The sequence below is a fragment of the Carlito syrichta genome, unplaced genomic scaffold (genome assembly GCF_000164805.1).
Source record: "Carlito syrichta isolate Samal-C Ts95f unplaced genomic scaffold, Tarsius_syrichta-2.0.1 Scaffold316822, whole genome shotgun sequence".
Lineage (NCBI taxonomy): Eukaryota > Metazoa > Chordata > Mammalia > Primates > Tarsiidae > Carlito > Carlito syrichta.
This window is the reverse complement of record NW_007260918.1, coordinates 33,355-43,558: the sequence shown is the minus strand read 5'-3', so window position 1 is coordinate 43,558 and position 10,204 is coordinate 33,355. Positions and strand designations below refer to the sequence as shown.

General features: G+C 40.2%; 1 protein-coding gene across 2 annotated transcripts in view; it reads right to left on the bottom strand.

Annotated features, from left to right (window-relative positions):
* Nucleotides 1-5,775: 5,775 nt before the first annotated feature.
* Nucleotides 5,776-10,204, bottom strand: part of LOC103277261 (probable ubiquitin carboxyl-terminal hydrolase FAF-X) — a 37,227-nt gene continuing 32,798 nt past the window's right edge. The window contains exon 14 of one of the 2 annotated variants that reach the window (XM_021707349.1): nt 5,776-9,690. In XM_021707349.1, coding sequence (XP_021563024.1) covers nt 9,553-9,690 — 138 coding nt within the window. In that variant the 3' untranslated portion in view covers nt 5,776-9,552. The remainder of the gene's footprint in view (nt 9,691-10,204) is intronic. The other variant, XM_021707348.1, reaches the window with a different exon arrangement.

The following is a 10,204-nucleotide window of genomic DNA, read 5'->3' as shown; positions in this document are numbered from 1 at the left end:
GCCTTCCGAGTAGCTGGAACTACAGGCGCACGCTACCACGCCCGGCTGATTTTTTGATTGATTGTAGAGATGAGGTCTCACCTGCCCAGGCGGGTCTGGAACCCGCGGGCTCAGGCAATCCACTCACCTCAGCCTCCCAAAGGCGTGGGATTACAGGCTGAGCCACCGAGCCCGGCTCTACTTATTTTCAAATGAGGTTCAAAGTCAGAGCTATGGAAAAGTAAAGGTTCTCAAAGTTGTAATCCCGCATAGAATTTGTAATGAAAGCCACTGCCCAATGCACGCAAAGAACTACTGCAACTAGTGTATAGTATAACTTAAAATATGGGCTATTGCTTCGGGCAGCTGTATCTCCTCTTTTAATCTAGACAAAATGCAACACTCCATTTCAGATTTTATACATCCATAAACAAAATCAGAATACAAAAACAACCCTTACTTGCCACCCACTCCAGTTCACTAGCCAGACTTAGAAGGCTAGGTTTTTTTGGGGGGTTTTTTTTGAGTTGGAGTCACACTCTGTTGCCCACACTGGAGTGCAGTGGCCGCTCCCGGCCACCGCAGCCTCGACCTGCTGGGCTCAGGCGATCCTCCCGCCTCAGTCTTTCAAGTAACTGGAACTACAGGCATGTGCTACCACACCCAGCTAATTTTTTATTTATTGTGAAGATGAGGTCTCGCCAAGTTGCCCAGGCGGGTCTCGAACCCACGGGCTCAGGCAATCCACTCACCTCAGCCTCCCAAGCGCGGGATTACAGGCTGAGCCACCGAGCCCGACTAGAAGGCCAGGTTTTAACAACTATTTTGAAACCAACTAATGCCAAACCTCAGTATTTAGTAGGAGATTCAGGTATGACATTGTATATGCCTTTTGGTTCTAGCCTTATATCTTTTCAGTTCATTCTTGAGTTTTAAAATTCTAGAGTCAAGCCAGCTTCCCTGTAAGTTATTACTCTTTATGACTTCAAACTGCTGCTATAGCAACTACTGCCCATCAGACTTCGGCACAGCAAAATGGAAATTAAAAGCTTAAATGTGGATATATTACTTCTCAAGAGCACTTGAAAATATGTCGCTCTTGGTTACTTTAGCACTGTTTTCTAGAGACAAAAACAGAATGAGAGGGACATCCTGTAGCCATTTCTATTTTGCATTCTTTTCCAGCCTGCACTCTTTCCAAATCAGTGACTTATTTTCCCTATAAAAATGCAATGTTTGCTAACATCAGGAGGATAAGGAATATATTTCAAGTGTCTAATGCTGTGTTGGTAAGTGTTAAACAATAATCCAGTAACCCAACATTCAGTTTATCTAGTATTCATGTTACTGAATTACTAAACCAAATCTCAGCAAACCTGTTACCATTTTAGTGCAAGTCTGAATTTTTGTTTTTTGCTTTTCTGTTAGTTAAAAATTCCAATGCTGGAGAATAGATAAGGCTAAGTACAACCTAAGAGCCTGGTGATTTAAAATCAACTTATAGCCGGGCGTGGTAGCATGTGCCTGTAGTTCCAGCTACTTGGAAGGCTGAGGCAGTGACAGAGTGAGACTCCAACTCAAATAAATAAATAAATAAATAAATAAATTCAACTTAAAGGCTGACCGTGGTGGCTCATGCCTGTAATCCCAGCACTTTGGGAAGCCTAAGTGGGATCATTTGAGGTCAGGAATTGAAGACTAGCCTGGGCAATATAGCAAGACCTTGTCTCTAAAAAAAGATTTAAAAAAAATTAGCCGGACATGGTGGCAGACACCTGTGGTTCCTAGTTACTCAAAAGGCTGAGGTGTAAGAATCACCTGAGTCCAAGAGGTCAAGGCTGCAGTGAGCCGTAATCATGCCACTGCACTCCAGCCTGGACGACAGAGTGAGACTCCAACTCACAAATAAACAAAACAAACCAATGGAATAGCTTTAGCTGTAAATCTCTTAAGTACATTCATGGTCTTAGACTTCCTAAGGAAGGTATGTTTAACATGACCTTTTTGGAATCTGCATAAGGCCCATTTTGCTAGAAAAGATTAATAATAAATGCCTACAATTCTGCAAGTAGATGGCTGAAAGACCTAGTTACTAGTGCTGATTAATATTTTCAGTAAGAGAAAGTACTAACTCACCAAATGTACGCAGTCACGATCTAGGTTTCTGATTTTAAACATAGCCTGAGCTGGGCTCGGTGGCTCAGCCTGTAATCCCACGCCTTTGGGAGGCTGAGGTGAGTGGATTGCCTGACCCCGCGGGTTCGAGACCCGCCTGGGCAGCGAGACCTCATCTCTACAATAAATCAAAAAATCAGCCGGGCGTGGTAGCACATGCCTTTAATTCCGGCTATTTGGAAGACTGAGGCCGAAGGATCGCCGGAGCCCAGCAGGTCGAGACTGCGGTGGCCGGGAGCGGCCACTGCACTCCAGTCTGGGCGACAGAGTGAGACTCCAACTCAAAAAAAAAAAGATAAAATAAAATAAACACAGCCTGAAAAAGGTGTTTCCCTAATCACCCAACAGAACGTGCTATTTTACATCAAGAAATCTATCAGGGACACATCCTTTAGACGCCTTAGGAAAATAGAGTATGAAGGGCTTTCACTCAACACACCATATGCCCTAAATGTTGACCCATTTCCTCAGCACTCTGCTTCCTCTTGCTAACAACTGTGTGCAGGTAATATTAATATTTAGGTGGGTCAGAAGGGAATGCAGGTCGGGCATGGAGGCTCATGCCTGTAATCCCAGCACTTTGGGGGGCCGAGGCGGGAGGATTGCTTGAGCCCAGTGTAGGCAACATAGTGAGACCTTGCTTCTACAAAAACAAAAAATCAGAAAAACAGCTGGGAGTGGTGGCACGTGCCTGTAGTCCTCGCTACTTGAGGAGCTGAGGCAGAAGGATCACCTGAGCACAGGAGGTTGAGGCTGCAGTGAGCCATGATTGTACCACAGCACTCCAGCCTGGAAGACAGAGACCCTAACTCAAAACAACAACAACAACAAAAAAAAAGGAGCACAATTCTGAACCTCCATGAAACAAATTATTCCTTCTCTCTGGTCTCACTTAAAGGACCAGATTTAAGACCCAGTCAAAATTATCCTTAATTCTGAACTCTAAAGATGTTTTCAATGTCTTAATGGGAAGGAATTAGATGAAAATATGACACCATGCAAGTGATTGAAGAAAAACAGCGATACTGGTAAGAATGCATTTCTTTCTTTTTTTTGAGTTGGAGTCTCACTCTGCCGCCCAGACTGGAGTGCAGTGGCCGCTCCCGGCCACCGCAGCCTCGACCTGCTGGGCTCCGGCAATCCTTCCACCTTAGCCTTCCAAGTAGCCGGAATTACAGGCGCGCGCTACCACGCCCGGCTGATTTTTTGATTTATTGTAGAGATGAGGTCTCGCTGCCCAGGTGGGTCTCGAACCCGCGGGCTCAGGCAATCCACTCACCTCAGCCTCCCAAAGGCGCGGGATTACAGGCTGAGCCACCGAGCCCGGCTGCTATATCCATCTTCTAACGTAGGGAGTACCTTGCCAGGTAGAGTCCCGGGCAGCCGGAAAGTTCACTTGGTATTTTTAATAGTAACGTCATGTCGAATTGGAAGCTATGGCAAACACAAATCTCAAGAGGATTGTTCACAGGGAGCACCTCATTTACAATTTGAGGACTCTTCTAAAGTTCTGTTCCATCGCGCCTGCCTTTCTTCAACTTGTAGATGGGCCACCTTTCTTAGCAATTACACGTAAAAATAGGACTTCTAAACTCTGCTAATGGAAAGATAAGGAATGTGAGGAAAGCGCACAGTAGAAACCTACTTTCAGGTGTTAAGATATTGTCATGACATTGACCACTACCGGATGTGATTTCCCCCATTGTACCATCTTTGACTCAGAGATTTTTGCTTACTGACATCTTTGACTTGTGAAATGCAGTATATTCTCGCTAGTGTTAATGGAGAATGAAGACAACCTGTTTTATCTCAGATGGCTAAAATGATTCTCATTTTACTCTTGAGTTTTGTCCACTTAAATAGAATACCTTTAAAATAATTCATTTATGTGGGGCTGAAGTTTGTCTTATAGTTTCTTAGTATGGTTTAAGAACATTTCCCTGGCCGGGCTCGGTGGCTCAGCCTGTAATCCCAGTACTTTGGGAGGCCGAGGTGAGTGGATTGCCTGAACCAGCGGGTTCGAGATCCACCTGGGCAACTTGGCGAGTCCTCATCTCTACAATAAATCAAAAATTAGCTGGGCGTGGTAGTGCACACTCATAGTTCCGGCTACTTGGAAGGATCGCCGGAGCCCAGCAGGTCGAGGCTGCGATGGCCGGGAGCGGCCACTGCACTGCAGCCTGGGCGACAGAGTGAGACTCCAACTCAAAAAAAAAAAATCTCTTTGGAGATTTTACCACCACCTTTTTTGTGACATCAACTTTAGTAAGAAGTTCACACTTTTGAGGTATAGATGAAACAAACTGCCAATTTTCTGTCTTCCTATAAACTATCAGATTACAACACAGTTCAAAATATTGGCGGCTATGTAGATTTTCAGTTAGTGTATTCGTGTAGCTAAAAACTTAAAATACTCAAATGGTCTAACTGGGAGTTTTCTAAACTGCAGAAAAAAGTTGTTTGCATTAGACTTCTGCGTCTTTTAAAAAAAACATCAGAAACTAAATCTAAAGAAAATCTGGGATGTCTTTCTTCAGCGGTTCTTGAAGTAACCCAACTTTAGGAAACACCATCAGGTTTCTGTGGAAATTATATTCCCTTGGAACATGACAGCTACTTTTTGGATTCTAAAAAACAGATGAAATATGCTAGAGATGCAGCACTATTCACAATAGCAAAAACATGGAACCAACCATGCTGCCTGGGCTCGGTGGCTCAGCCTGTAATCCCGCGCCTTTGGGAGGCTGAGGTGAGTGGATTGCCTGAGCCCGCGGGTTCAAGACCCGCCTGGGCAGGCGAGACCTCATCTCTACAATACATCAAAAAATCAGCCGGGCGTGGTAGCGCATGCCTGTAATTCCGGCTACTTGGAAGGCTGAGGCGGAAGGATCGCCGGAGCCCAGCAGGCGAGGCTGCGGTGGCCGGGAGCGGCTACTGCACTCCAGTCTGGGCAACAGAGTGCGACTCCAACTCAAAAAAAAAAAAAAAAAAAAACTGGACTGGATTTTTAAAAAAGTGGTACATATACACAATGGAATATTATGCAGCCATAAAGGACAAACACGAACTTCGCAGCAACTTGGATGGATTGAGTCTACCATACCCAGTGGTCTATCACAGAAACAAAGAACAGTATCATCACATGTTCTCACTCATAAGCAGATCCTGAACATTTACCATAATACTTGAAAGGGATTGGCAGTAAGGGGACACTGTGGGGTGGGGGTAGAGGGCCACACGGCAGGGACACATGGATAGTACCTGATCTCAAACCAGGCAAAGTGGAGACCAAAGGGAGGCCTAAACTTTACCCGCTAAAGAATTAAATTCCACTTCTGTAACGTTCTTCAAAACACGTGACCTGCTTTATTTCAGATTTAATAGAACTGCGAAACACTGAATTGTGTGTCAAGTCTTGGTTTTAAAAAACTATTAAGCCAGCAATTAGATCACAACTCAATTTTTAAATTGCTTAGATGTGAATGCACTTTGGAGATATACACAATGGCTGAATGCTTTTCCTCAGACATTTCCCTTTGAAAAATTCCTTTCAGATCTATTACCTCTACTTTACCTTCTGTTTAGAAATCTCATTTTAATAAATAAAAGGGAAAACCGAAATTTAATTTATAAAGTTTTATTTTTGTATATGTGCTAAATCTTAGGAACTGTGAACAATCTTTATGTCAGTCTGTTGGCTTGTTAAAGGTAAGAAGTGTGTGACTTGGGTGGTGAAATTTCCTTTTGGGAATCTGGATTTCAAAATAAATTTTCACTTATTTGCAACTTTAAAATGTGGTGCACCTTCCCTCCTTTTTCTTACTCCTATAAATTTGGAGTTAAAGTGCTACATTTCTGCAAAAGTAAAATAACTGTTATAAATACAATCGGCAGCAAATCTGAATACATTTAGCACTTCTGTAGTGATTATCACACTCAAAACCTTTTTTTCAAATACTAAACACTCACATAGGTGTAGGACCAATTCTGGTTGAGTTCTACTTTGAAACCAGTACTGAATAGTTTTTCTGGGTAGCACAAAAACTAAGGTGGGGGTGTTGGTTTTTTTTTTTTTAATCGGCAGTTTGTAGTACCTTCAAACTAGAGACCAAAACTGGGCACTTATAATGAAAAGGCAGTTTTCCTATCCAGTTAAAATTCTAAATAAGGCAGGATATATCCACCAAATTAACCACAAAATTCAGCAAAGTAAAATATTTTGTGGGAGAACATAAGCTGGAAAAATAAAAAAACAGAACTACTTTGAAGTAGTCATCTGAATATTCACAGACTGCTGCTTTCATTTACAAATCTAATTCAAATAAAAAAGGCTCCTCATTTTTCTAACCACTACTAGGATTAGAAGCTTAAGTTATCATTTACTAATAAAAGTTAATAATGAAAAAAATAGAAAGCATTTTAACAATTCTAAATTTGTATACAGAAGAGCTAGAAGACACAAGGCTGGGAAATTATCACCGAGAGAAAAATCAATGAAAGCAAAAAACAAAACAAAAAAACCCTGAAATACGATTGTCATTTCTGCCTCTACAATGCTGAACATGAAAATTCGATTGGTGGAGGGCTTAGAAACAGCAGCAATATGGTTTTTACCAAGTTGTGCACTGAAATACTTAGATCCAACAGGGCAAAGCCCCTGGTCACACAGTTTTACAACTAAAATATCTTCAGTCTTTACGTTAACAGATTCTACTGTCTTCTATAAGAAATCATGCCATTTAGAATTCTGGGGGTACTTATTTCAAAGGAAGACTAGTGATTCCGCAAACATTTAAATTTATGACTCAAAAAATCAGTTGAGGGAGAATGAACTAATCTTTAGGCACTTTGAAGACTTGAAATTTAAAATGTGCCACTTATGTTCTGAAAAAGATCTCAAAATCACCACTGTTGCTCTTACAAGAACATGCATCTTAAAATTTCCGGTTATACATTAATGCTTAAGAGTTAAATATAGAAAAAAATTTGCACAAACAAAAATAACTCCATTCACTCTTCCTTGCTCCTGGTTACAACACAGAATTTTCTTCATCAAAAGAAGAATGATTCACAGGCCCTTCCCTAGCCCAAGTGGGCTTGTAAATTCAAAGCAACCATCGCTGAACTCTCCCTCCAAGGAGAAAATTTCACAGCCTTTTAAAATGTCAAGTTTTTCTGATCTAGGAAGTCATTAAAATTTTAAAATTAAGTACATCACGTATTTTGTTAAGGAGCAGGAAATATTAAAAAAATCGCCTCTCAGATGGTGAGATAGTGCATTTAACAACAGTGACTTGTCCAAATAAAGTTATCCAATTTCATTTGTTGAGGAAGTTTGTAATCAAGGAACTCAAACTACCAATTGGAAGCGTAAAAACTGTGTGACTTTCAAACTTAAATTCAAATGTAATATAAAGTAAAAACAATCTATCTGATGTCAAAATTTCCTAATATTACAGAAAATCTAGAAGCACAGATTGACTGGAGTGCTGCAAATGTGATACCCAAAGCTTTATCTTAAATACCTGCCCCTATAAATCACAAAATAATGCGATGCTCGATTTTGTTTCTGTTTTGTTCAGTTCCAACTATAGCCTTTTGACAAAACGTTTTCCTATTAACTGAATTGTAAAAATACAACCAAGCTTGTGCTCATTAAATATACATGTATATAAAAAACATACAAAAAGTACAAGATTATGTTAGGAAACTCTTACAGCGTCAACATCCTGTTTTCTTAGAATCTTTAGCAAAGGGCCAAAGGTCAAATCTTTCTGTGCACAAAAACTCAATGTGACTGAAATCCTCAATTCAGTGTCATGCCTAGGCATGCTATGCACAGAATAAATTTTAATATGCAGTCCTTAAAAAAAAAAAAAAAAAAAAACAAGGACAAAAAAATAACCAAAAAAAAACCCCAAAACACACCACAGGACAAAAAGTTCTTCTTAAATCAAATTCTATTTGTGAATTCAGCAAAATAATTTCTATAAAATAAAACAGCAAAATACTTAAATAGAATAGGGTGGGCTGTATCTGTTTGCAGGGGTATTTGGTTTTTAGACAGGTTCCAAAAAATTACACACATTCAAATTACCAATTCTCTTTTAAATACAGTGTTAACTGATGAGTTTCTTATTTTTAATCAAATGTTTATTCTGAAATTGTGATACCTCAATTATATTAACCACTAGTTTCTTTTTTATTTAAACCCTGCTTTGAACGTCAAACTTTTTGGAATAATGGAAAAGGAGCTAGGACAGTTTTGCTTTCAAGTAAATTGTGACTGAGCCGAAAATCAGCCAGACATCTTGGTGCAGAGGTACTCCAAGCACCGCGGGGTCCTGATGACTTCCATGTCACTGGGATCCAGCAGAAGTAAAGTTTTAGAAGATTCATCTAATAAGCTCTACCAAAGAAACAAAACAAGCACACCAAATACAGTCTTCTATTATGCTCCAGCATCTTGGCATAGCAAATTTTTGCATATGTTTTACATCTTTTAAAATTCCCATTACTGATACTTAAGTGTTCTCTATCCCACCCAGAGACTGAACTGTCAAACATTAGATATAAGGAACATATGTGCAACTGAAAACAGCCTGTTTGTCACATTTCTCCCCTTGTTTTATATTTTATATTCTAGGTGTAAGAAGGAAAAGCTCTGAGCAATACAGTTGTCACTTTTCGGACAACTGCTGTCATTATGGTAATTTTTTCCTCACTGGCTACACTAACTTGGTGTGAAGCCATGCTAAATGTTACAGCATAACTATAGCTCCAAAGTGATTAACCTAATATCAGAATAAAAAGGCAATGAAAAAGACCTAGAAACAATGTTACATCACCAATTTTCCACATCAACCAAATAATTTAAAGGTTACCAGCCTTACATTGCTCATAGTAAAACTGACGCCAGTGGCAAAGAATGAACATGAAACTATTGGTGTGGCTGACATGAATAGGCTCTGTTTTGTTGTTGTTGGTTTATTTTTTGTTTTTGAGTTGATCCAACTGCCATGAGGCAGGCAACACTGGTTGCAGAGTGCAGTGGGTATAACAAGAAAATGAACTTTTGTAGTTTTTGTAGATCTGTGAGTCTCATCAAGAAAAAATTTCTTGCTTAAGAATTAACAGTCAAACATTAATATACTATATACACCTTTGCCATTTACACATTAGCATCAGGCCATTTATTACAAAACACTATACACTTTCCACTGCAGGCGGGTTATATATTGACAGCAAATTTCTGCAGATAAGACAGTGAATAAACTCTCCACTCCATGTTGATTAGGAATAGTTTTTCTAGTTTTAAATATTAGCCAGACACAGAAAAAGGTTGGACTGTAAGGCCTGGGTGCACAGTCTTGATGGAACCAGTTAATTATGTGCATTTCACTGATCCTTGGTTTGAGGTGGGGATACTTCTTCACTGCCTTCATAGTTTTCTTGTGCTCGTTGGCCAGTTCTCGGAGGGTTGTTCATGTGATGTGCTGCTGGGCCTGTATATGGCTGTCCATGCACATGGTTATTCTGGGAGGAGAGAAGAGATATGCATGTTAAAACTTTTCACACAGTAAACAACTTCAAAATCATGGGCTGAAGTTTGTGGAAATGTAAAGTTTTATTCCTGGGACTTACTCTTTAATTACACTTAGGCTAAAAAGGTGAAAAAAAAATTTGGTTTGAAAGACTTAAGTCTGGCCAATAAAGGTTAGCCCATTATTGCCCATGGTCAAAAATCTTCACAAAGGATAATATATGAGTTAGAACATTATCTATTCTGACTCTTCCATGTAATAAATTTGATTGACTGACCATGTATCCGCAGAAGCAATAACCCTAAACGCAGAACAATGTTAATGAAAATAAAACAATGTTCAAGATGATAAAGCAACAAGGAATGATTAACATATGTGCTTTCTCAGCTGAGCTCGGTGGCTCAGCCTGTAATCCCGTGCCTTTGGGAGGCTGAGGTGAGTGGATTGCCTGAGCCCGTGGGTTCGAGATCCACCTGGGCAGCGAGCTCTCATCTCTACAATAAATC